The 27,683-nt window shown below is 39.6% G+C and overlaps 1 protein-coding gene across 2 annotated transcripts; it reads left to right on the top strand.

Annotated features, from left to right (window-relative positions):
* The first annotated feature begins 5 nt into the window (after positions 1-5).
* On the top strand, positions 6-27,683 carry LOC124880409 (phosphatidylinositol 4,5-bisphosphate 3-kinase catalytic subunit alpha isoform-like). Of its 2 annotated transcripts, XM_047385507.1 has the most exons (30): positions 6-1,892; positions 2,258-4,511; positions 4,721-4,893; positions 9,632-9,760; positions 9,956-10,059; positions 10,131-10,293; positions 10,379-10,588; positions 10,792-10,859; positions 11,839-11,967; positions 12,287-12,340; positions 12,433-12,542; positions 12,632-12,773; positions 14,992-15,077; positions 15,181-15,286; positions 15,380-15,532; positions 15,687-15,818; positions 16,630-16,754; positions 18,612-18,693; positions 20,575-20,739; positions 20,813-20,916; positions 21,020-21,119; positions 21,734-21,805; positions 21,905-22,011; positions 22,160-22,281; positions 22,389-22,467; positions 22,543-22,713; positions 23,218-23,335; positions 23,411-23,562; positions 23,651-23,799; positions 24,954-27,683. In XM_047385507.1, the coding sequence occupies exons 4-30, from the start codon at positions 9,676-9,678 to the stop codon at positions 25,076-25,078; spliced, it is 3,213 nt and encodes a 1,070-aa protein (XP_047241463.1). In that variant the 5' UTR covers positions 6-1,892; positions 2,258-4,511; positions 4,721-4,893; positions 9,632-9,675; the 3' UTR covers positions 25,079-27,683. The 2 variants fall into 2 exon arrangements, with proteins under 2 accessions (XP_047241463.1, XP_047241462.1); XM_047385506.1 differs by lacking the exons at positions 6-1,892; positions 2,258-4,511; positions 4,721-4,893 and adding an exon at positions 6,014-6,343 and having other exon boundaries at positions 23,651-25,095.

The following is a 27,683-nucleotide window of genomic DNA, read 5'->3' as shown; positions in this document are numbered from 1 at the left end:
GAGAAATGTGGGCTAAATGAAAAGTATGTTTAATACCTGCTTAAAGGTTGTTATTTTTGAAAGGTACCGAATCTGACAAACGAGCCTCAGCAGAACGGATATTCTAATTTACTGACTATGAACGTATATATAAAAGTGCAAAATAGTTTGTTTAAAGGAAATGGTTGGTTTCATGGAAGGATACCACTTTTAATCATAAATGTTCATTGTGGCTAAGGTTTAGGCTGTTCCAGAGACTCAATATTTGACTGTTTTATTCATTCCAAAATGAGTTATGATGTGTGTTTGGGAGTATTATCCTGTTTAAGCACCCGTAAGTGCAATTTTTAACCAGTTAGTTTTTTATGTGAGAGCAGTTTGAATAATTTGGAGTCTTCGTTATTTAGTTTACTTTGTGCACTGCAACAGTGCCACAGACTTTAAAACGAGCTCACAGTTTGATGCCACCATGCTTGTCAGTCGGTGTAGTGTTCTTAGGTTCTTCAAACAGACATCCTGTCATTACGGCCAGATAACTTTATCTTTCTCTTGTCTGACCATAACACTTGTCAAAAAAGTATTTGACTTGCCTAGAATGACAGCTTCCAATTTTAGTCAAGCTTGAAGTTGTCAATTTTGAAGCAGGAGTTACCCTACTCCCATGTTGATGTAAAACTCCAACATCCTGTGGTTTATAATTCCTCACATGCTTCATGATGCTAACAAATTTCATTTAATCTCTGGGTAAAAGCTGGGACACAATCTTATGTTCCATCAGGGTAATTCTTTCAAACAGCAAGTAAGAATGTTAAAGTGCCTGTGATATTGAATTTTCATTATAAATCTAAATGTAATATCTAAATGTACTTTTGTGACAAGGAAGTGCTCTCACCTGCTGAGCCTTTATCCATTTACCAACAGCAGCAACGACCTTTTCTTGACAATCTTTTCACATCAGTTGCACTGCACATTCTGGCTATAACATCTGCTTCAACTTTCTCCTTCGTCTGTCAGATATCCCGACCTCTGACATCATTTCTCTTGCTAATTCAGAGGTTTCTTGCTCGAAGCAGTTTGCCAAAAACTATTCCGATCACAACTGACTGTGCTTGGTGGGACCAGTCCATCTGTCCCTCAGTAGTTTTCCAGCTCTGATCCAGGCACCTCGGATCCTCTTCACTACAAGAAAATAGTGTTGTCGTATTATTGCTGCCACCACCAGCAATGCACCGTTTCACCATATTAATGCTGTTTTTAACGCAACTTGGCTTCTACCTGAACAGTTTATTATTGACGCTCACACAATGAATAACCGGAGACTTTCCCTTGGATGTAATTTCCGTGCAACTTTGGACTTGCAAACTTTTATATCGAACTATGCTTTTTTTTGTGTCACAATTGTTTTTATCACGTGCTTCACTGATACAACAGCCCAGGAGCTAACAATACATGTGCAATGAAACCAACCTATTTAAAAGAGCTCTGCCATTAAAGCTCATCAGAATATAAGTAGGAGTTTTATGATACATATTTGTGTATATAAATATTAGATTAGAGAAAATCCACAATAATTTAAAACTTATTATTTTTTTTTTTTTAAAACAGTGAAGATGTAGGTTGTGTAATCATTCTACCCTTCTAAGAAGAACAGTTCAAATGCATCATGAAAAACCCAACATAATATGACATTTATACCCATAGCGTGTGTATGTAAACTTCTGATTGGCACTATGGGTCTTGAAAAATCGTACAGGCTGAGTATGCACTGGGGGTGCATTCATTTGGATCCCACGCATCTTTTTCCCACTACTTTGTCTGACATGTTTGCCTCTCCTGCATGTATCTTACTTTGTGTGTTTCTCTGCAGTTCTTCCGGTCTTTTGGCCATTGATGGTAAAATTGAGCAGGCCATGGTGAGTCTTCCTGTTTATGTTCTGACCTGTCTGTCACCTATTTGAATATTACTTTAAAAGCTACAGTTCATTGATTTGCCTTGTTGAATCTGTCATGATGACTGTTCATAAACAGTAACTATGGTAACTTTCTGACTGAGGTTCAAGCAGCACCCTCTGCTGGTAGATTCAGATTGACACTTCATGCAGCTGTTTTGTAAAAGACACGCTGACTTTCTATCTTCACCGATCTTTGCCTCTCTCTACTGGTCCCCACCTCTCTCTTCCTGCCCTTTCTGGTTTATCCCCACCTGTTTTGATATCTTACACATTTCCCTACCTGTCTACATCTGTTCCCACATGTCTCCATCTGTCTCTGTCCACAGGATCTGGTGAAGAGTCACCTGATGTTGGTGGTGCGTGAGGAGGTGGAGCTTTTAAGAGAACGACTTAGACAGCTACAGGAGAAGAACCTGCAGCTGGAGAGAGAGAACCACATCCTGAAAGCACTGAGCCACAACATCTACTCAACAACAGGACACACAGCATCCTAATATTTTAAACAAATGACAGTTACAGTGATCGCTTCTTAGACACATGTAGCATAAGATGAACTGGGCAATGATGGTTCCCCTGCCTGTAGTAGAAAAATGTCATTGCAGTGAGTTTGTAGAAAACAGAAGAAGTCCTCAGGATGGTGAGGTGCTAACAGCTAGTCAGATGAACAACCATCTGACTAACTTTTAGATGATCTCAAATACTAGTGGGATACAATACTATTTAAGCAAACATGAACTACACCTTTACAGATTACTTTTATTTTTTGTTTGGCTATTTTCTCATCATAATGTGAAGATCAGCTGGAACTAAATCCACAGATAAAGTAAAATCCAAAGGGTCACCATGGTTTAGGTTTCTTAGCGCTGCCTGGAAAAGCACTGGAACATACTGTGTTTGACGTTGTTGTACAGCCTGTTGTAAAATTAAAATGTTTACTCCACTCTTGTCAGAGCCTGATTAGGCATATTGATACAGCCGGCAGCCGCAGCACACTTAATTCTGCCTAGTGACACAAATAGCGTTTGAAACAGCAACAAAGTGCCATGCAAAGGTGCAGAAGATGAATTACCACTATAACTGTGTTGTCTCCCACATCTATGACAACTTTCATTTTCAGTTAGATGGTTAAAATTAGCTCAAACAAAAATGACCAGCTGTTAGCCTTCCATTAACCTGAGGTTATCTTATTTCTATAAACTTACAGCAATATAGCATCTGTCTAGAGTATGTTAAGGAACTATTACTGATAACCTCACAAAGCCAAAAAATCTGAACCATCCCTTTACAAAAACTGTCGTGTGACCCATTTCACTGCAAATCACAGAACACCCTACAACTACCTTTTAACAACCTTTTTCTACCTTTAGATTTGCCTTCTTAGATTTCTTTTTAATCAACTTATTCATGACATTTTAACAACTGAATGAAACAAACATAACTATAGTGAAAACAGAAAATCTGAAACATTAATGACACATGTACTATTTTGAAAAACAACTACATGTCCATTGTCTGACTTACAACACTCATTTAGTAACACAGGGTAAAATCAAACATCTGAGTTAGAACTTGCTGCTGACATTGTTGTCATGGTAACATGTTTGACAGACTGACAATTTGACAATGGCACTGGTTGCTGCTGCTAAAAGATGATAATGAATTATATGGTGTAATAAAATAATGAAGTCTAATTACCCAGCCGGCTCATGTCTGCTTTAATTTTTTTTTACAGGATCTTTTGTGTTATCTGCAGATTCAATTAGCAAGTTTGGTCTGTCGAAGTCTTTATCCATTACTACCTAACACTGATTGGTGGTACTGAATTTTTATAAAAAGGTCTGCAGTCTACATCCATCTGAAAATTATAAGGATTATGTGAGGTTGTGCCATGGTTTGCGTCCAGATTTTAGCCTTTTGTGTTACAATTCATGCTGAAACAGGAATAATGTAAATTTTCAGGGTTTGATTGGAGTTTTTACTGAAACCTAACATGGAAAGTGTCTCTTGATCTTCAACTTTTTTTCAGTATGGGAATTATCCCAAACCCTCGGCGATGCTGTGAAATCAAACCTGACAGGATTAGTGAACACTAAACCCCAAGTTTTTAAAGTAGTGTGGAATCATCTTGATAGAGAGGATCTCTTTCATCAACATTTGTGTCATTATTACTATCCAGTGTTTTTTAGAAGAATTGACATTTCTGATCCCTGTCAGTGAGACGTCCTAATATTCTCCCTCATTAAACAACTTTGACATCTACTTCTACTATTTTTGTAAACATCTTCATATTTAATTGCCAAAGTTTCACTGATTAATTTGCATAACAAAACTTATGCTGCATTTGTACTCTAATGGTATTGTTGAGCTGAGCTTCAGGCGCCGCCCCTTTCTGGCTGAGTGCAGGTCTGAGTGTGTCACCCACCCTGGTGGCAGCATCCTGTTTTCTCCAGGTGGAGATGATTAAATGAATTGTTTGAAGGTACTCTCTAACACATGAGCTGCTGACAATGTGTGAGAGAGATGCTGGAAGATGGACGCTGCAAGACTGAGAAAGTGTGTTTCAAGGAAAGGAAGGAGCCGGTGAGCTGCAGACTATACTTGAATAAATGTAGAAACTGATATTTAATGCTTTAAATATATTTGTTTGATTTTTGGGTGTTTAATTTGGGATGTTATACTTAGTTTCAAGAATAATTTATAATTATTTAAAGGGCTAATTATTTTGATCATATTTAAATGTGGTTTATTGGGTTTTTGCTTAACCCTTTTATGTTTTCTTTGTGTTTAAGGTTTTTCACCTATTGTGACCACGTGTGAACTTTAAAAATAAAGGAAAGGAGGAAAAGAAAAATTGTTTCTGGGTCATTGAGTGAAATCCAGTTCAGTCCTATTGAAGCAAGCTGCCTTTTCAAGTGGGGGGAACTGCAGTGTAAGCCCAAAAAAAGTGGGAACCACTTAACAGGTACTGACACAGTAGTTTCAACCTGGCTGGCACTTGTAGTTTTTGTTGTTTTATGACATCCCTGATGGCTGTGACATAAGCACCCTCACTGCATTCTGGGATACAGTACTCATCATAATAATGAGGATAAGTACACAGAGGCAGAGAAAAGAGACACTGTAATCTTTAATCCAGAAAGCTCCACCCCCTGCACATGTACATACAGAAATGTAAACAGACAATCTGGAAAACACAGATTAAGATTATATCTGTGTGTGTCTCTGACTGGTAAACAGCATGTAACTGTGGCAACAAGAATGATGTGCTAAAATACTGATTTAAAAACTCTGCTTTATAGAAAAGACTATATCTAGCTGACGTTTGGTTCAGTGACAGAAACGTGGCTCCACTTTCTTAAGAATTCCTCAAGAGACTTTAGCAGCAGGGGATGATCAATGTGTTTTTACTGGTTAACTGTCACTCTGCACCTGCATGAGTCAATAGCAGTATTTAGGTGTAGCTAGCATTTGATCTCTGACCAGCAGCTTCTCTCATAAAGATATTTTCTGAAACCAGAGTTCTCACTCTAAGCAAGTATTTCAACCTGGATAAAACTCCAGCGATAGTTTATGATGAAGTCAGAACAAAACATAAACATGTTACATGTTCAGTCAGTAATGATTTGGCGCAACGTCTGTGTAACCACTGCAATAATATATGGCTGTGCAGAATAATTGTTAATAGAGTTGAACTAAAGTTTGGGGCAAGTCTGGATTACTCTTTTATTGTTTTTCAATTTCCAAATCTCCTTAAAATCTGTAATACCGTCTGTTTAAATTTTAACTTGATTGTTCAGAACAGAGATTATTTAAAACACCAAGATAATTGTAATTAGGGCAACATTAGATTAAGACCAGCTTAAAATTGTTACACTGGTCAAACCTTTACTGAATTATATTAAACTGAGTGCAGATTACAACGCTGGTCTGATTTGGGAAATCTATTTTTTTTATTTATTTAACATCTACCTCAACCGAAACAATTGGTCCTCCTTATCTTTGTCAGGGTGAGCTCTCTCCTATCTTTGTGAGGTAGCTGGCCCTTTAAGATAGGGAGAGGACAGGATGAGCCCATACCTCACACCCCCTAACCCTTCATCCACCCTCCTCCTTCTCAAACACATTGTTCTGCGGCTGCCGGCGAGAAACCGGTTGCCTCCCGCTGCTACTGGTCAACCAGAGGAGCCGCTGACAGACAGACAGAAGGACTGACTGGCCGTTTGACAGAATAATTGACAGATAAACCGATAGGCTAACAAAAAACACGTCCACCCGCGGTGTCTCATCTCTTCGTGCGGGTCCAACTGTTCAGGTGGAGACAAAGACAGAAGACAGGCTAGCGAACCGACACGCGGACACGGAGACGCTATGAGCGAAGGCACGCGCCATGGGAGCGGAGGACACGCGCTCAGGTGAATGATAGGTTTACTCATGAACCGAACAAAGGCAGTCCGCCTGTCATGTGTCCTCCGTCCGTGGGTCCGTCTGTGGGCTCCATCCTCGCGGATGCTGCGCTGCTGTTGTCATGGTAACCATCTTAGAGTCTGAGGTCTGGATGAAGGCGGCGGGGGGGGGGGGGGGGGGAGTTTTTTTATTATTATTTTTTTTTTTCTGCGTGCGTTTCCTGTTTACCTTTAAGAAAACATGCAGGGACAGCCGCAGGTAGGTTATTAATCACTTGACGTTTGTAATGACGTCAGGAAGTTAAATTTTACTGTTAAAATATTGAGTTTCATCTAAAAACAAATTCAGTTTGTTGTACAAACTGAGTTCCTTATTTTGCAGTTTTATTTATGTATTTATATGGTATTATTTAAGAATATAAAAACTTTCTGTATGACATTTTTAGTTCATTGTTTCATTTTACATGTTTTATTTCTAACTTCTTTATCGGAGCATAAACAATAGGAATACATTTTACTTTTCTTTTTTATTTCATGCCATCTGTCCAGACGTATATTTTAAGCGTTCAGTTTATCTGTTTTGTTGATGACATCATTCTTGTTTTTTTACATATCTCAAGTAAATTGTAAATAAGGTTTCTGTGTGAGAACTTATTCTCTTAAATCAGCTGGTCAACAGGAAGAGAGGTAAGGAAGGAAGCCGACTTCCTCTCACACAGACCAGACACACACAGACACAGCTGCTTTTGTTTCCCTGAGTGTGTTTTTGAGTGTATGTGTGTGTGCGTGTGTGTGTGTCCTACTTCCTTCCTTTGTTTGACGGCTTCGTCCTAAAAACACAAAGAGTTGAGACAATAAGGCATGCTGATATGTTTTGAGAGGGGTGGATGTCAAAGACGAGTACAGTATGAAGGTGAATTCTGTATAAATACAAACACGAGGAATAAACATGTTAGCAGAAACAAAAACAGAATCTTTAGAAATTTGTTTATTAATAAACTGAAGTAACATGAGATAAATGTGAAAACAACCAGTTGTAATAAATGTATCGTGTTTGTTTTAAAGAATGTAGAAAAAACCAGAACGTGCATAAACATGAAAAATCACTCCCATTTCCTGGTATAGTGTTTCATATTTACTTTCCAGCTTTGCTTTTCAGATTATATTTTTTTATTCTGGATTGAGGAACAAACTTGTATAATGTTTGGTAGTATGTTACAACCCAACCAGGAAGTCTGACCTGGGTTTAACTGTTTACTCATTTTCCCCTTCATCAGCTGTGGGAAAAGACTCACGGTGCTTAAAGTCCTGTTGACATAATTAAATAAATCAGAGCAGTTGGATTCAATTCTTTCAGTAGAAGAAAGATCTGGCCAAAAGTCACTTTCTTTTTATTTTGCACTGGGTGTCATCTTACAAAAAATAAACTGGACTTCTCACGTTAATGGTTGTATGTCTTGCCAAAATATCCATGTTCCCACCCTGCATCAATGGTACCTTCACACATGTTCAGGTCAGCCATGAATGTTGATACTTCGTAATATTACCCCCGGATGCTGGCATGCCCACCTTTCACTGAGAAAAGTCACGATTTTTCTTATCTTTGGCTTCTATAACTAGACGTTTTCACATCTCCATTTTCTGTCAGTCAGCTGTGTTTCTGTGTGTACATGGTTAGCATGTTCTGATTTATGATTTGTTGTAAAATTTACTTTAGATTATATTTCTGGGCCAGAATTCTGACTGGATTAAAGGGAAATGGTTTTCATGCGGAAACAGTGCCCTGCAAAGTCATCAAATGTTTTCAGTTTTTCATGTTGGAACCATACACTTTAGCATAATTTACTGAGATAGTGGGTCAAAGACCAACACAGTGTACTGCGTAATTGTGAAGTTAAAGGAAAATTATACATGATTTTCAACATTTTAAACAAAGAAAAACCTGAAAAGTGGGTGTGCATTTGTATTTAGTCTCTTTGAGTAGGACCACATTTTGCTTCAATTACAGCTACAAGCTTTTGATTATGCTTGGACTATAACCATTCCATTGTGTGATCGCCTGAAAAATGAACCTCAGCATGAGTCTCAAGTCTTTTATTGCCTCTAAGGGCTTTACTTTCAGGATTATCCTCCTGGATTTAGCTCCTCCCATCTTCCCATCAACTCTCACTAGTCTTCCTGTCAAAACTGAGACATTATTTTTTTTTTTACTGCTGTTTGCTGCTTTAAAATACTCCACAATTTTATCCTTGACCTATCTGGTAGTGTTTTAATTAAAATAACCTAGCCTGAGACCAAGTCAAGACCAAGATTAAATCAATGCCTGAATATTTTCAAAACAATTGTTGTAATCATAATAATGGTGGTGTTCCTGCAAATGTTTAAGGAAAATCTGAATTTTCAAACTTTTTAAAACGTCTTACTGTAATATCTTCAGCCTTGTTATCTGCTGAAAGTCTGGCTCTCTCCTGCAGCTTTAGTGAACGTTAAACACTTTTTGCATTTGACTGCAGTCATGAGTTTCACAAGTTGTAGTAAAAACAGGATGTAGTTCTGGAAAAAAAAAAGATCCAGAGATTACATCGAGTAAAATGTAGTAAAGACTGAAACGACCTAAAAATGTTCAAAGTTTTGGTCTTGTTACAAGACTCATCTCAAGGACCACAGCACTATTGTCTGATGTGTTCCTTGATTTTTAAAGATGTTTGTTGACAAAGGTTCTACTAAAAGCCTCTGAACCCTTCACAGAATAGATGCATTTATACAGAGATCCAATCATACTCAGGTTGAGGGCTATTTCTACCAGTATTTTCTGGTATCAGATTAAAGGAAAACATCTTTTGCAATCAAAAATCTATATATCGTTTCCCCATGTATCCCTTTCCTGGCACGACACAATTATGCATTACTTTGTGTTTTATATATATATATATATATATATATATATATAACACGTCTGTGCCTGCTTGTTTTGCCTCATGCCTTGCTGTAAGTTTGTTTATTAAACTTTTCAGCTCACCGTGTTGTTTATCCCTACCTGTCTGCACTTTAGGTGATGCAGTAGCACTAAATGGCTCAAAAGATCATCTAGCAGTGGGTTCCAGCCTTTAAGTTTCATTGTGTTCTAGCACCGTTTCAGTTTTCGAAATACTATATTTGGTTGTGTTTAAAGGAAACTTCCAAACATTTCTGCTAGTGTGAGTTTGACTCAACATCATACAATGAAACTTCTGGAGTCAGCTGGAGGAACAGCTAAATCCACCTTACCACACTGTTTGTCTGTGTTGGTCTATCCAGGTAGCCCTGTGCTGAGGTGTGGCAGCTGGTGATTGGTAGTTGCCATGGTGCCCAGGCCGTCGTCAGGAGAGCTATGGGGGCTCCATCTGATGCCCCCGCGGATTCTGGTGGACTGCTGCCTCCCCAATGGTGATCGTCTATACCTTTTTTTCTGTTTTTATTGTTTTCTCTGTGTGTTATTGTGGATATCCAGCAACTATGCACTATTTAACCAGTGTGCTACATATATCTGCCTCAGGCTAAAAAATAAACTTGGATCATCTGATTGTGTGTTACTGTCTTTGCCTTTTTTACATATAGTTAATCTCTGTATCTGTTCAACAGGTATGATGGTGAGCCTGGAGTGTTTGAGAGAAACTCCCCTCATCAGCATAAAGCAGCAGCTCTTCATCGAGGCCAGGAAGTACCCTCTCTACCACCTGCTGCAGGTATGCAACTGTTTCTCTTTCTTCTACCTGTGATGAAGTAAAGCTCTCACCTCTGCTCTCTTATTGGTTAGGAGGAGTCATGCTACATCTTTGTGGGCGTGACCCAGGAGGCTGAGAGGGAGGAGTTTTATGATGAGACGCGGAGGTTGTGTGACCTGCGACTGTTTCACCCCATCCTAAAGGTCATCGAGCCATTGGGGAACCGTGAGGAGAAAATCCTAAACCGAGAGATTGGTAGGACTTGCCCCTCAGTTCTCTCTGATGTCATCACTAAGGTAATTATCTTGTCTTCCAAACTAATACTTCGTGTCCCTTTTAGGCTTTGCCATTGGGATGCCAGTCTGTGAATTTGAGATGATGAAGGACCCAGAGGTTCAGGACTTCCGCCGCTCTATACTGAGTGTGTGCAGAGAAGCCATGGAGGAGAGAGAGGGGGGTGGGGCACACACCCAGGCACTCTATGTTTACCCCCCCAACGTGGAGTCCAGTCCGCATCTGCCACAACACATCTATAGGAAGCTGGACAAAGGTCCTGAACCACTTCTTCTGCTGGGTTCTTGATACCTTTGAGCCAGGACCTGAGTCTTTAACTGTCTCACTTCTCTCTGAACTGATTTCTATACTCCTGTCAATCTTACTATAATCTAATCTATTTTATGAGACAGCTCCTAAATCACAGCTAAATATGTTTGTCTGATCTGGCTTCAGTAAGGTGAATATGTCTTTTTGCAGGACGGCTTATTGTGACCATCTGGGTGATTATGTCTCCATCAAACTCTAAGCAGAAATACACTTTAAAGGTAAATCTTTTTAGTGTTTAGGACTTTAAAGTATTATTTGGATTTGGGGGTAAACCAGTTTTATTCTTGTTATGAGATTTTTACTATGAAGACACCAACAAATCAACTGTTGACTAGAATCGTCTGTGATTGGTCCTGGTCTGTGACTGGCAAACTGAAAAATCTGATCTTTTTCTGTTGGGTGAAAAGTAAAATGTCTCAACATGCCTGTGGTTCACTAAGGTTGCAGGCTGCAAGAGAGAGCCAGACGTTCAGCAGATAACAAGATGGCTGCACATATTACAGAAAAGAGGTTCTATTTTACAGTTTGAGGTTTCAACCTCTGTGTTAGGAAGAGATTAATTAATTCAGTGTCAAATCACCTCTTTAATGACGTGTAGGAAAGTAGCATGGTTTGAACATTAATCAATTCAAATTCTGGGCTAATCTGTGTAATAAATGCCCAAAATAATACAACATCTTTGTTTTAAAGGTTTTAGACACTTTGACTTCATGCCAGACAAAGAAAACAGCTATACAATGTAGCAGCTGGTCAATGATTTGTAAAACAATATACAGAAAAAACTTTGTTTCAATACATCAGTGTTATTTGTAATACTGTTAAAATTGAGCAGACATTAGCTCTCTCAAAAGTAGCTTGAAGTTACTAAACTATACTGTCTACAAATTCACTATGTAAATGTAGTTGGAATAAAAGCTGTAGGAAAGGAAAACTCTAATCAGTCACGAAAAGAAGGTAAAAACACATCGGTTATATCTTCAGGTCCCCAAAAACAAGTTGGTCCCAAGTCTTTGTTTTTGAAAAAAAGTCATTAGAGGACTCTGAATATTTACTAAATAAAGCGAGTCCACCAGCCCAACATAGCATCTCAAGAACTACTTCCTTTCTTACTTCAAAATAAGAGTATCAAACATAGGCACAGAATCTCAAGCATAAAGCACTCATTTCCTCTCCGGCGCTCGTAACCTTTGTGTCCAGGTGAGCCATGACAGTTTACCCGAGCAGCTAATTGCAGAGTCCATCAGGAAGAAGAGCCGATCGATGCACCTCTCCCCTCAGCAGCTCCGACTCTGCGTGCAAGAATACCAGGGCCAGTACATCCTTAAGGTATACTGGGCTGTCTCAACTATCTCTGTCAGCTTTCTGTCAATCTACCTGCCCACCTGTCTGTTCATCCACATGCCTACCAGCACACCTGTCTGACTGTCCATCCACCTGTCAGTCAGGGTCCAGGAGAACCAAGACCAGTACATTCTCAAGGTATACCTGGTTGTCCGACCCACCCATTTATTAACCTGTATACATATCTCTCTTATTTTTCTTATTTTATCTCTAAACTGTCCTACACCTATTTGTGTCCCCTTGTCCCACTTCTCCCTCTGTCACCTGTGTCCATGTAACTCACAGGTGTCTCTGTGTGTCTTAGGTATGTGGCTGTGATGAGTACCTGTTGGAAAATTTCCCCCTCAGTCAGTATAAGGTAATAAGTTTAAACTCTTCAGTCTGTTTTTCTCTACTTGTTCGATTATTCTAACTTGTCTTCACCTGTTCCCCCCCCCCTTCTGTCTGCAGTACATACGCTCTTGCATCATCGTTGGACGTCTTCCTCACCTAATGCTTGTTTCCAAAGACAGTCTCTACTCTCAGCTTCCAGCCTCGGGCTTTGTCACTCCTTCCTACAGGTAAAAGTCAGTTGGAGTATGTCACGGCCAATAAGGAGCAGATACAGGGGTGCTGCAGGTGTCAAGTTGATGAGGTGTCTGTGTTTTAGTCGAAGGACGCCCCAGCCGTCTCCTTGTCCAGGAGGAGTTGATGGATCTCCTCCTCGCTCCCTCTGGGCCTTTAACACTTTGCTCAGGGTTCGACTGCTCTGCGCCACCTACGTCAACGTCAACATCCGGGACATTGATAAGGTACCCATCTGCTGACCACCGTCCAATAATCTTCCCTCTTTACCTGTCTTTTGTTTCTTTTCATACTTCTTCTGTCTACTCTCATTATCTATCCATAATCTAAGTCAACTTTACTTTATTCAAAGTCAACATTTAAAGCTTGCACACAGTTTGAGTCTATCACCGTGTCCTTGTCTTCTGTTTGTCTAGTGTTTACCTATGTTCTTGCTCTGTCAATATTTGGGACATTTAAAAGCTTTGTTGAGTGTTTCCTGTCCAACACTCTATCCTCAGTATCTGTTCTTCATTTGAATCTATTCAACCTGTTTCTGTGTCAGCATTGTATTTGCCCCTGGTGTTAACCCAAAGGAAGAAAATCACAAAGCAGTGCTACATGCTCCCTCTTCTTGCTTATCTTTTGTGTGCTCTATACATTTCATTTCTACACGTAGGTCGTGAAGCCGATCGCTCTAAATACATGCTAGTATCGAAGCAAATGCAAGAAGTTTCAAGTTATCTCTGCACCTGTCTCAGAGTTGTCCTCGACCCAACGACAGCAGGTGCAGAAATTATCAAAGAGATAGAGAAAAATATTTTCTCACCATCAGTTTCAGCTCCTGACAGGATCAAGGATTCTGAAAACTGAAAAGGTCAGAGCTCACTGTTGCAGGGAAGAATTATGTTTTGGGTAATATTTCTACATCCGTTAGGGATGTGGATGTTGTTAATGCCCAGCCAAAGATTATAAAAGACCGTACAATAATTCAACACTTTAACTCATTCACTCTAGCTCAAAAAGCATTGACTGATGTTTGAAATGAATCAGATTATACAAATTGTAACATTTGCTTTGTACAATATACACGTACTAATCTGTGATATATATTGTCAGACTAAAAATGGAACACCTGGTGCGGTGCTGATGGTGTAGGGGTTAAGCACGCGACCATATGCAGAGGCTACAGTCCTCGAAGCGGCCGTCCCAGGTTCGAGTCCCGGACCCGGCGACATTTGCCTAATGTCTCCCCTTCTTTCCTGTCTGCCTACTGTCAAAAAAATAAAAATAAAGGCCACTTGTGCTGAAAAAATATCTTTAAAAAGGAACACCTATACTTTTTTGACTGTGATTACATCATATTACTTCTACCAAAGTGAAAAGTACAAAATAATAGGATTTTAAAGGAATAAAAAGATAAAAAGCTTGTCTTAAGGTTTCAAATGTTGGGATGTTTGCCTGGCTGATGTCCCGAACCCCTCCCCACTGGTTGAAGTAAAGTCAAGTTCCTGCTCAGTAGTCAGTGGACAACATGCAGGAAGCTTATTTGACCCCAGTCTATTAACCTCTGAATATAAAACCCATGTCTGATGGAATGTGCTCTTATCAAATGGTTTGTGATATCAGTTTAAATTTTTCTTAGCTGCCTAACACTGGTTAGAGAAATAATTTGCTTAAATATGAGGCACAAGTCCCTCAATGAGTGGTCGTATTAGGTTTTTGTGCTGAAATAGTGCTGGTCTCTAAGAATCCGGTGTTACTTCCTCTAACTTTAATGTTGATCAATATGCATTATGTTGAGATTTCCCCTAAATTTCTGAGTAATCCATTGTTGAAATGTAGACAAAGTATTCCAGGGCAATGAGACACAACTTCCTTTGGCATGCTGTTTAAAAACTAAATGGACACGCTAACTCTGGGTAGCATTTATTCAGCATTGAAGTTCTCATCTGTTCCATTTAGATTCTTGACAAACAAGATGTTATTTAAATCTTTGTCAAACACCCTGAACCTTTCCTTTCAGTGTCCTCGGTGTCTGTCTTAATATTCTTTCCTCAGTTTTAAATCTGTCCTCCGCTGTGTGTCCTTCCTCTGTCTCCTCAGGTTGTCTTTGTGTCTTTCCTCTCATGTTCTCGTCACATGTGATCACTCACAGTCAAGGTACTTTAAACATGTGAAGCTCATTGTTGTGATTCTACTTCTCTGAGATTGTTTCTTGTCTCAAAGCAGTAGTGAGTAGTAGTGAGCCTGTGTGTTACTTTAAGCAGTGTCTCTGTGGAGGTTAAGGTCCTATATGGACACCTTTTGAAGACGCTGCCATTAAAACAACAAACACAAAGGGAGTGAAGGTGTAAGCAGTTTAATGTATACAATTTCACTAAGTTTACCAAGCTGTTTGATGGGAGGTGTTTGTCTGACATTCGGGTATCGTTCTCATGTGCTTGTGTGTCTGTCTGTGCGTAGATCTATGTGAGGACAGGTATATATCATGGAGGAGAGCCACTGTGTGAAAATGTCAACACACAGAGAGTTCCCTGCTCCAACCCCAGGTAACACACCCCACCATGCTTCAACATATACACTTTGAAAACACACACTGAACACCTGTCTGATCCTGCTATTATTCACCTAACTCTACATACCTATGCTCAGGTGGAACGAGTGGCTGACCTACGACATATACCTGGCGGATCTTCCTCGCTCAGCAAGACTCTGTCTCTCTATCTGCTCTGTGAAGGGAAGGAAAGGAGCCAAGGAGGTAGGAAAGGGTAGAGACTTGCACATGGTAAGTGGTAACTTTAGTTGTTTAGTCATTGATCTACCTGACCCACCTCTCTCTGACTTCCTGTAGGAGCACTGCCCTCTCGCCTGGGGTAATGTCAGCCTGTTTGACTACATGGATATTCTTGTCTCTGGGAAGATGGCTCTGAGTCTCTGGCCTGTCCCTCATGGCCTTGAAGACCTGCTAAATCCCATCGGAGTGGCTGGCTCAAACCCGAACAAGGTAACTGTGACTGTTGGCATCCAGGTGATTGAGTGGACTAATGTCTGATCAGTCACAGTAATAATCGATGACTTAACAATGACCGATGGACAACTGGAGAAAGAGTGAATGATGATTGATGGCTGACCTGATCAATTGGCACTGTGATCTGCAGGAGACCCCCTGCGTTGAGCTGGAATTCTCACGATTCAACCAGACAGTCATGTTTCCTGATGAGCAACAGATTGAAGAACATGCTAACTGGACCATCAGCAGAGAGCTGGGCTACAACTACTGCCATGGACTGGTAATTCACAGACTGACATGTGTAAACAGAATTCAGAGAGACTGATGTCAAATTCTGTAGAAATTCTGATCCACGATGTCCATGAAATCTGCAAGCCACTGTATTAAACGGATTAGGGTCTAAGGTTTTCTATACCCTTGAGTGGTCCAGCAACTGAAGGGCCCAGTAACCATTAAAAGAACATTTGGGCCAAATATGTTAACAATGTTAACTATTATCACTTTATAAATGATAGGAAAACAGTCGCATACAGTCATGGGGAAAGGTCATGGTTATATTGATCTGCATATTATCTGGATTTTACCAGGTCATAAAACTGTTACATTTGAAAATGTACAAAAAGCAGATTCCACATTGTTATTATATAGTAAACAAAGATGAAGCCAAAATGAAAAAGAAATTAATGAAAAACTAAAAACACCCCTGGATACAAAGGGGAAAGTAGCAGCATGGTGCTGCAAGTCAAATGAACTTGTTAAAGTGACCACTTCTAAAGGGTTTTAGCAGTTTTCTGGTCTAAAGCATACAGGTGTGTGCTAACACAATGCTAAAAGGGAAACATTTAAGCAATGTTCTTGGAGAATAACTTGTAACGTCTCATCAATCTGGAAAGGAGAATCAATTTTCAAATAATTGGAAGTCCACGATTCCCGCAGAAAGAAAGATAATTCAAAATTGAAAAGCATTTAGGACAACATTTTCCCAGGAGAGGACTTCAGGCAGATTCACTGAAAGGTCAGTAGGTCCAGTCCCCCAGAGAGCTTTTCTCTTGTGTGTAAACCCTGTTTTTGTCCTTGTATCTCTGACTTAGAGTAGCCGTCTGGCCTGCGATAGCAGTGTTTCAGCCACCGATGCAGAGCAGCTTCGCTCTCTTTGCTCCAAAGACCCTCTGTATGAGCTTTCTGAGCAGGAGAAGGATTTCCTCTGGAGACACAGGTAAGGTGGGAGCTAAATGTCTAGATACAGATTAGATGGTTGAGTTCATAACATTTTAGGAACTGTTGGCATCATAACTAATTGTGTCCCTTCTTTAATGCACCATTCTGCTTAATTTGTAATGTTTGTAATTAGGACTTTTGGTATTATTTCATCACATTTTCCCTTCTTACGGGTTTATGGTGCCTAACAATATGAGATCCTCCTCATCCCATTGTTGGTCTTATAAATTCATTTCACATTCTCTTTCGTGAACTACAGGCAGATAAGTCCAGTAGCGGGACGCTTTTCATCTGTTTTAGTTGTTTTTGTTTGTCAGCTGTCCGTTTGGAATCGATGCATACAGTGCTTTGATTGTCTTGTTGAAAATGTCATGAACGCCCATAAAGAGGATGACATGCTGGAGGCAGCATATGTTGCAATTTGTACTTTTCTGCATTAATGCTGCCATAAGAAATGGTGGAAATGGGCTTTGGCAAGACAACAAATAACATCCCATGCCATCACCAAGCCTGGCTTGAAAAGTCCAGGTTAAAAAAATTTCATGGTTCCTGCATGAATCTGTAATTCATGCAAGGACCAACTATGTTTCTAAATTATGAAGAGTCTATGCTTTGGAACCTCAATACTATAATGCCTACCAAAGGATTTACAGAGTAATAACGTCGTTCCATCAGCTGTTGATGAGGGACAGCTCTTGACATAGTGTCAAGTACTGAATCGAGATAAGAGTTGTCCAACTGAGGCTTGCAGTCTTAAGGTGTAGTTTCCTTAAATATTTTGAAACACAGAGGCAGAAATATGCCAATCCCCTTCCAGTTCTTCACTAAGATTCATTGTTAATCCTAATGAAGATCACGAATTAATCTTTAACAGTTATAAATTTTCCCCCGAAAAGTCAAACTTGTTCCCAGTGGGGGTTGTTTATGGGCAAGAATGTAAAGCATACTTAGAGAGAACACAGTGTCTGCTTAGTGAACTTCTGGGATACATCCTTACTTTTTCCAGAGGATGCTGTTTTTTTGGCGTCCTTAAGTCATGTATTGCTCAAAGTCTGAGGTTAGGGTTCTCAACAAAAGATAGACTGCTTCTTCTGGGTGGGGAGACAGTATTTTTCTCAGTCAGATGTGTTTAAGCATTTTTGTGTTTCGGTCATGGGTTTTAGGAGGTTAAAGCGGGAGATAGATGGATTGAGGACTAGAGCAAATATGCAGATGCTTCTATGCTCCTCTGTAGTAGAAAAGAGCTGAGCAAAAAAATTGAAGCTCGCTGTTTTCTGATTAAGATCCCGGATACAAGTGTCTGAAATGAGCTTCCTCCATAGCGTGGCTGTGCGCACTCTTAGAGATAGGGTTTGTTTTGGGGCACATCCCCATAGAAGTAGACCCTAGGAAGGCCCAGTCCTCACTGAAAAAAAACTATATATGATGGAGACTGTCAATGGTGAGAGAGATATCTGGGTTTCCCTCCTGGGACTGTTGTCTCATTGACCTGATCTGGGAAGGGTGGATGGATGGATTTTCATTCCTCAAAAATATAGCCTTTTAAGTGAACTACATTTATGAAACCTTTATTATAATCAAAACACCAACTGTTCTAATCGTTGTTTTTACCTGTTCATTAACCACAGTAACCTCAACATTTTTAGAATATCTTGTAGCATGAAATAGATGCGTATTAAAAAAGAAATCAAGCAAATGCAGAAATTCTTTTTTATTTTTTTCATTCCAGCTTTTTTTCTAATTTGGTGCTTTGTGTATATGTATATGTGATATACCTGTTGCTGCTTCTAGCTGATTACTTTATTGTCTGTCTCTGCCTGCCCATGTCTCCCTGTCTCTGTTCATCTCTCTGCAGACATTATTGTTTAAACATCCCAGAGTCTCTGCCTAAGCTGCTTCTTTCAGTCAAATGGAACTCCAGAGACGAAGTGTCGCAGGTATAAACTCATTGTCACGATCAGGAAAGATCCTACAAACCCCGCCGTATCCAGACTGTAACGTATTAAATTATTAACAGAGCAAGTGCAATCTGATACAGAATTCAGTTGCAGCCCAGCTGAGAGAGCAGCTCTACCTCAAGGCACAAGGCCAGGTTTCCACTCAGACACAGCAGCCAAAGAAAATGAAGCCTTCACTGCCCTTCCTGTGGCTGAATAACTGATGTTTGAGCAACGAACTATAGACATAAACAGCAAGTTTAAAACTCAGTGCTGGTCTTTTCTTTCCTTTCTGTTTCGTTTCTGAGTAGACTGTTTATCTAATGACCCCTTATAATGATTGCTCCATGTTTGTGCTTACTATAGCTGCCTTCAAGTAACAGTAAAACCAACACTGGGAGAGTAGCCAAAAGTTGTACTTGTGTAAGAGTAGCACTACCTTGATATATTTTTACTCAAGTAGAAGTAAAAAGTAGTCATTCAAACAATTTCTCAAGTAACAGTAAATAAGTATTGGGTGAATAGCCTACTAAAGTACTGAGTACTTGAGTAGTACGGTTTAAGATGATGTAGTTTATGAAAATGATGTATTCATACAAACGGTCAGTCAGTCATTTTCTACCACTTCTTCCATAGTGGGTCGGGGGGAAGCTGGTGCCTACACACTCTCATTCACACCTAAGGGCAATGTACAGAGACCAGTTAACCAAACAGTCCTGTTTTTGGACTGTGGGAGGAAGCCAGAGTACCCGAAGAGAACCCACACATGCACGGGGAGAACATGCAAACTCCATGCAGAAAGACCCCCGGCCGGGAGTCGAACCTTCTTCATACAAAAAAATTATAAAATTACTTGCAGGTTCTGGTGCTTTGAATAATAAAATGCAAAATGAGTAAAAATAAATCAGAGTATTAAAGTAAGAAATTCGGACAGAATAAACACAGAAGAAAACGTTCAACACCAATACTTACAGTAGGTGAAATAAACATGTTAGAACAGTGCAAAGTACTTTCAGTGAAAATATTTACTGTTTACTTTATATTCCCTTGACCTCCAAATGGCATAATAGCACTTTTTTTTTTCAAAAAGTTACTTAAGTAAATATAAATGATTGAATGTAACTAGTTAATACCCACCACTGCTTTCGATAGTGCATTGGTTTTGGGGCTTTTATTCAAGTATTAAAACAAATTAAAGGCCAGGGTCTGAACTCCCAAACAGTACATTCCAAAAGTGAAAGTGTTCACACCCTTTAATTTACGCCATTTTGTCATGTTACAGCTTCCAATGTATTGGTAACATGATAACTCCAGAAGAACTGCAGCTCCGGTGGAAAAATCTACATATAGGACAACTATTAGTTGTGTGCTCTACAAATCTGGGCCTAATGAAAGAGTGGCAAGAAGAAAGCCATGACTGAATGAAAGTGTTCTGGTCAGATTGAGACCAAATTTGGAACTTTTGGACTGCATACAAAACCCTATGTGTGGCAAAAATAATACATCTGCCCAAAGAAAACATAGAATTCCCATCATGAAACACAGTGGTGGCATTATCATGTAGTGGGGGCACTGCATAAAGAGACAAAGAAGCTGGTCAGAGTTGATGGGAAGATGGATGGAGGTAATTAAAAGGCAAACTGGAAGAAAACCTGTAAAAGGCTGCAAAGGACTTGAGACTGGGCAAATAGTTCACTTTCGATCAGGACAACAACCCTAAATATGCAGCCGGAATGGGTTAAATTTGGTTAGATTAAAACACATTCACGTGTCAAACTTGTAACATGACAAAATGCTGACATGGTCAAGGTATTGTGTATAATGCCTACTCTGAACTCTTTGTTTTGACCCACGTTCAACATGTCTTTTCGTCTTCCTCAGATGTACTGTTTGCTGAAGGAATGGCATCTGATGGAGCCTGAGTCAGCTCTGGAGCTGCTGGACTGTAACTTTCCTGATCCGATAGTCAGAGAGTTTGCTTTGCGATGTCTGGTGCAGGGCTTGACGGATGACAAGTTGTCACAGTATCTGCTGCAGCTTGTACAGGTGACCTGAAACTGTCACTTCATCTGTGTTCTTTAGTACATTGTGAATGCAAACCTGATCTCTGGGTCTGCAGGTGTTAAAGTATGAGATGTACTTGGACAATCCTCTGGCTCGATTCCTCATCAAGAAAGCTCTGACCAATCAGAGGATAGGACACTTCTTCTTCTGGCATCTGAAGTCAGTGTAAATGTTCTGCTGTTAACCTGAGTAGAATTGTAATAAACACGTGTGTTAGCTACCTGTACATTCAGGTTTGATTTGAGAAGAAGTGTTTTCACAGGTCAGAAATGCACAACAAGACAGTTTCCAGAAGGTTTGGCCTGCTGCTGGAGGCTTTCTGCAGAGCCTGCGGCATGTACCTGAAACACCTTAACAGACAGGTGAGGCTCTGAATCACACAGGTTAGTCCTCAAACATCTGGAATGAAATGTTTGTTTCTATCTGTATTAGCTTGAATTGACCAGGGTTACAATTGATAAACATGGGTATCAAAGTGAGGTTCCCATGGGTTCAGTGGTGTCTTGGGAGATAACTGGGGCACATCCAGGAGATTTTCAAAGGGGTAGCCAGATGGAAGCTATTGATAATCTCAGAGGAGAAGGTAATAAAGCATCTAACGCTCACATTCAGATGTTACTTAAAAACATGACATAGGCATATTTAAATCAAATCAAATAATTATGTAAATAAATATTACAGGTCATTAAACCTGATCTTCTCCTGTCCAAAAGTCATGTTGATAAAAAAATTAAATGGGTGTAATTCTGTTTGTCCAATGAGACTGTGGGGGTCCAGCAAATTCATCGGGATGATTATTGTAGGTTGCATCATTCAAGTTAACAATGGATTTCTGTTTAAAAGATACAATGAGCTTATAATGAGGGAAGAGATAGTGTTAAGGTTACTCATCCTCTTGTGATGTCCAGTGAATGCACTGCATTCATGGAGGATTTAGAAACAGAGTTTGGTGATTTAGACAGAAACATGTGTGCAGGTGGAGGCCATGGACAAACTGGTGAATCTGACAGACACATTGAAGCAGGAGAAGAAGGACGAGACTCAAAAGGTATGAAAACAAAAACCAACATTTTCTTTTATTCAATTCCTATGCCTGAGTGTTGACATGTCACTGTATTATTATTATTATTATTATTATTATTGGTAGACTCAGATGAAGTTCCTGGTTGAACACATGTCACGTCCAGACTACATGGAGTCTCTGCAAGGATTTGTCTCTCCACTAAACCCAGTTCACCAGCTGGGAAACCTCAGGTAACATACTAAGCAATTTACCAATTAATTAAGCCAACAAATACAAATCTAACCCTAAATGCTCCCATATGCCTAACCAGCCAACCAACATAGTAGGTCGCAAACCAACCTAGATAAACAGCTGTAAAACAAGTTGTTATGCCTGCAGGCTGGAGGAGTGCAGGATCATGTCCTCAGCGAAGCGCCCCCTATGGCTAAACTGGGAGAATCCCGATATAATGTCTGAGCTACTCTTCACCAACAATGAGATCATCTTCAAGAACGGAGACGGTAACCAGCTCATGTTTCACCGCAGAATGCAAACTGTGCTAAAGGAGGAGCTAGGTTATTGAGTTAGGGTATTGAGGATAATGTAGTGGGCTCTGTTTGCGTTGCAGACCTGCGTCAAGATATGCTGACACTGCAGATCATTAAGATCATGGAGAACATCTGGCAGAACCAAGGCCTGGACCTGCGGTGAGAGCAGGTGACTTCATCGGAGGAAGTAATATCAATCACTCGTGGCTAACCTGGAGTGTTTGTGTGTTGCAGTATGCTGCCGTACGGCTGCCTGTCCATCGGGGACCGTGTGGGTCTTATTGAGGTGGTTAAGAACAGTTACACTATCATGCAGATTCAGTGCAAAGGAGGCTTGAAGGGGGCACTGCAGTTCAACTCCAACACGCTTCACCATTGGATCAAAGACAAGAACCATGGAGAAGCGTTAGTACTCCTCCATCTGATTGTAGACCTAACTGTTTATCTGTTTAACTTAATACATCTGTATACCTGCTCCATCTGGCTGTTCTGTATGCTTTATTTCACATGCATCTGTCTATGTGAACTCCTTCCACCTGCTTATTGGTCTACATGTTATATACAGTACAGACCAAAGGTTTGGACACACCTTCTCATTCAAAGAGTTTTCTTTATTTTCATGACTATGAATATTGTAGCTTCACACTGAAGGCATCAAAACTATGAATTAACACATGTGGAATTATATACTGAACAAAAAAGCATGAAACAACTGAAAATATGTCTTATATTCTAGGTTCTTCAAAGTCACCTTTTGCTTTGATTACTGCTCCACACACTCTTAGCATTCTGTTGATGAGCTTCAAGAGGTGACTTGAAGCTCATCCACTTTTGGTCTGTACTGTATCCACCAGTATTTCACCTGTTGTACTTGATATATATGTCTCACTTGTCTTACCTGTACCTTAGGTATGATCGGGCCATTGACCTGTTCACCAGGTCATGTGCAGGTTACTGCGTTGCCACATTTATCTTGGGAATTGGAGATCGACACAACTCCAACATCATGGTGAAGGAGAACGGACAGGTGGACCCCATATTTTTTATCTTAACTTTTTCTTCCCATAGCTCCTCACCCTAACTCTTATTATTCTCCCTTCAGCTGTTTCACATCGACTTCGGTCACTTCCTAGACCACAAGAAGAAAAAGTTTGGCTACAAGAGGGAACGTGTGCCTTTCGTGCTGACTCAGGACTTCCTCATTGTCATCAGTAAAGGCATTCAGGAGTCAACTAAGACAAAGGAGTTTGAGAGGTCTTACCTGGTCCTCGTCTGTCTGCAGCTGCTTCCACTGTCTGTCTATTGAGCCAGTCTCACCTGTGTTTACCCATCTATGGTGCAGGTTCCAGGAGATGTGCTACAAAGCTTACCTGGCCATCCGACAGCACGCTAGCCTCTTCATCAACCTCTTCTCACTCATGCTGGGCTGCGGCATGCCTGAACTGCAGAGCTTTGATGATATTGCGTACCTTAGGAAGACCCTTGCATTAGGTAAAATGGGAGGGCAGACTTGTGAAAAGACGGGAAGAGAAACAAGAAAGAGGGAGGCTGAGAGTAAGGAGATTGGTAGAGAAAAGTGGAAAAACTTAAGTTTGAACAGAAATATAATAAAGCACGTAAATGTGTGATTTGGAGAAATCATGAACGGCTCAGTTTAGGACAACTCAGCTGCGGACCAAAAAAGCAACCTGAATAACTTTGACATAAGAGGACAACTTGGACTGTGAACCTGACCATCTCAGATTTCCTGATATTGCTACATCGGAAAGAAATTATGAGACTGGACCTGGTCCAGGCTGTGGGGTTGATGATGCATTAGTGAAAAATGGAAAATTTTTAATCCCACAACTAGCTGGAATGACCTCCCAGTCTGGTTTAGCCTGGATGTTGTTGATGTCAGTACTAGAATAGGAGGAATATCTTGCAGGACATACAGCCAGACCGAAAAAAGAACTTCTAATGCGTGCTTAGGTTAGGTTTTGGCTAGCTCTGTCAATAACCTTGATGAAAACCCTTGTGCGAATCTATTTTGGAGAACATTAATGTTTTTAGCAAAGACCACACCACCCAGTGGTCTTGAAAGTTACTGTATCTCTATGAGAATGGCTGGTGAGATTAAATCTACTTACAAACAGCCGGAGTAACACTCTGCAGTAACTTAGCTGCTTGAACTTGGCTTTATTGATTTCCATCCTACATGTGACCATGACCCAAAACAGCTTGCAGGAATGACTAAAGTGACATAAAATACCCTGGTTGTGTAATTTTTCTTTTTACAATTTATATGCACGAAATCCTCCATTAATCATGAGAACGTAAGTCTTTCAGATTAGTAGCGATCATATTTATTACACAAGAAAGAAGTTAATGTAGCTTTTTACTCGCGAACATGGTATTTGTTGTGAGAAGTATGTAAAATCAAAGTCTGCATGATTAATTATTGGTCCAACCTTTCTATTTTAATTAGTGGATCGAGACTAAGAACGCAACAGATCGGTGTGAAAAACAACTTTTATTTTACAAAATCAAAGATGCTTTTAGTGCAGAAATCCAAAGATCAGAAAACAATATAAAAGAAACTTGACCTTAGACACCACTGTTCAGCTGTGGATTCTCCTGTCTCACACTCTATTTCTTTCCCCCAGAAAAGAGCCAGCAGGAGGCGCTGGAGTACTTCACAAAACAGATGAACGATGCTCATCATGGTGGATGGAGCACCAAGATGGACTGGATCTTCCACACCATCAGACACATGCCCAACGAACACTGACACACAAACACTACAGAGACTGACACAACTAAACACATGCATACACAACACAACACCAGGCACACAAACAAACACATAACAGCACATATAAATACGCACTACACAAACACCTAGTGCTTCAGACACACACACTAAATCCAAATATGCAACCCATCAGACACAGGTACCAAACACACACACACACACACATTTATACAAACAAACATCCAAAGCACACGTGTACTTGTTTTCTGCACTAATCTGGGGATGGTGATGATAATAGTGATGGATATGTTAAATGCAAATGTTTGCATCCCCTCATTGTATTAGTGGAATAACTGTCATAGAAACACTAATCTCTCAGGAGCAGAAGTCAGAGAGGTTTCTAAAGGTGCCAAAGGCATGCTGGGTAAAAAAAAGTAATGACGATGTCAACATGTCCTCAATATGATGCAACAGTCAGCCAGCTGGCTCCACGAGCTGCAAACTGAGTGAAACTCTTTTAGTGTAGCAAACATTTGAATAGAATTTTATGAACCAACTGCAGCTTTATTGATACCTGGGAGGTGAACACTGTGGTCACTGTGAAAGCAATAAAAAACCTCTGATAACAAATCAGTACTTTGATAATGACAATCAATGAGTTCTGACAGAGGAGAAGGCTGAGCTGAGTCCTGTGCTGTGAAGCAGCTTCAACATACACAGATTATTTAAGATGTCTGGCTTAACCAAATCAAAACATCATAATATCCAACAGATCACCCTGAGAGGAATTATAAAGCTGGCTATTATTTGCCGAGTCAATTAAGGCTCTCTGAGTATATTTTCACAGAAAATAGGTGGACCTAGAGGACCAATCACAATCATGAAAGAAAGCTAGGGAAAAAAAAGTTGTAATTAGCCTGTTAGTTTTCTGCTTAATATAGAATGGAAATTATCCTCTTCAAATTTCTATTTTCTCATTTGCATCACACACATCAATCTCATCTATAAATTCATTATATGGTCAAAATTGAAGGGCATAAAACAATAACATTTACGTTTTACCTAATTTTCTTCATTTATTTCATTCTCTAAGAGCATTAATCCATAAGGGCACATTGCTTTAAGATGTGTTGATCTCTAATCTAGTAACTAAACCTGCCACTGACCCTTTTATGTTTCCAGTATTAGTTACCATGGTGATAAACCCAGGCAAGAAGTGAACCAGCTTCCTGATTTCAAGAAACCTAAACTATTCTGAAATTACTTTGCAAAGCCACTAATCCTGCTTCATGGCGCAGGCCTCAGATCAGCTATGAGCAGAGTTAAAGCGGAGTTTGTGAACATTTCATATATCGTATTTATCTTTAACTTTCAGTTAAAACGTGCTGCTTGAACCAGAATCAATACATCATCTATCATTTCTTGTTGAGAGACTGTAAATCTTTTCAATCTCTTGGTGTGTGGATTTATTTAGATAATTTATACAAATGTAAGTTAACATGTGCAACATTTTTTGTTGAATCTTTGAAAATGTACCCCCATATAAAAACGACAAAATTCTGAATTATGTAGCACTTTTGTTGTAACAATCCAGCTAAATTTGTGAATGTTAAAACTTCCTCTTGTAAACGTTACTTCTCATATTGCTGACTTGTTTTTCTCAAAGAGTCAGAAGAATTCAGAGGCTTTACCGAAAGCACATACAGCACAGAATGAAATACTTCCTAATAATTAAAATGACATCAAAATGTTTCTCAGGTAAATGCTGAAACAACATAAAAAATGTTACTTATAAAATAAATTTTCCTGGGAAATTACATTTTTTCACATTTATGATAAACTGCCTGACCAAATAAATTCTCAACACATAAATTATAATCAGAGCATATAAAGGTTTTCTGTTGGAAGCATCCTGAAGGGTAACAACTCATTCTTCAAACAGCCTTCTTGCAATAGGGGAGTGTGTGAGGATTTATAGGGGTCGCTGTGTAACGTGGTTCATGGAGCATCTGACATTAATGTAAGAATGCAAAGTTTATTTCCAGGAAAGACTAAACTGTTTTTGCTTTCTCCACATCAATATAAGATTCCAGATTATTTTGAAGCTTTTATGGAATATTGATCAAGCCTTTTGAAACTCTCATGATGTGTAAAGATCGAAAGTGAATGTGGTCAGGTGCACAAATTAGATTGTGACTTCTTCGGGTCAGTACTAGGTTATTTGATGAAAGTGCAGTCCATTTTAATTTTTCTATAAGCTGCAACTGTTCAGCATCAATCTATAGACTCTCACCATGATTAAAATCTTTAAGCTAGCCAAAATGTTTTGCAGGAAAAAGCTGAACAAATACATTTAACAACCAAAAGCTTATCAAGTAGCCCTTTTTCAAGATAATTGACAATTTCTGCTTTTTATACAGTTTAATTTACTTATTCTTGGTGTCCAATAATTTATAAACTTCATACATGTCTTGCTTAGTAAAATGTTAACATGTAACAGGTTATCACATTTCTGTATTGAAGTAAAAATCTAGAACAGATCCAACTTGGTTTGAACTGCACTTGTTTGCTTTTTTGTACAGTGCCCTGAGATGATTTTGTTGTGAATAAGCACTGTCTAAATAAACTCAATTATTAAAGA

The sequence above is a fragment of the Girardinichthys multiradiatus genome, chromosome 14 (assembly GCF_021462225.1).
Source record: "Girardinichthys multiradiatus isolate DD_20200921_A chromosome 14, DD_fGirMul_XY1, whole genome shotgun sequence".
Taxonomy (NCBI): domain Eukaryota; kingdom Metazoa; phylum Chordata; class Actinopteri; order Cyprinodontiformes; family Goodeidae; genus Girardinichthys; species Girardinichthys multiradiatus.
This window is presented reverse-complemented; position numbering and strand designations above follow the sequence as displayed.

What these genes read in the sequence shown, in the direction of transcription:
- LOC124880409 (XM_047385506.1), top strand. Translation starts at nt 9,676, where the DNA reads ATGGTGCCCAGGCCGTCGTCAGGAGAGCTATGGGGGCTCCATCTGATG. An exon ending in AGGGCCAGTACATCCTTAAG is followed by an intron (nt 11,968 to 12,286) that starts GTATACTGGGCT and finishes TGTGTGTCTTAG; the next exon opens with GTATGTGGCTGTGATGAGTA. An exon ending in CCAGAGACGAAGTGTCGCAG is followed by an intron (nt 18,694 to 20,574) that starts GTATAAACTCAT and finishes CGTCTTCCTCAG; the next exon opens with ATGTACTGTTTGCTGAAGGA.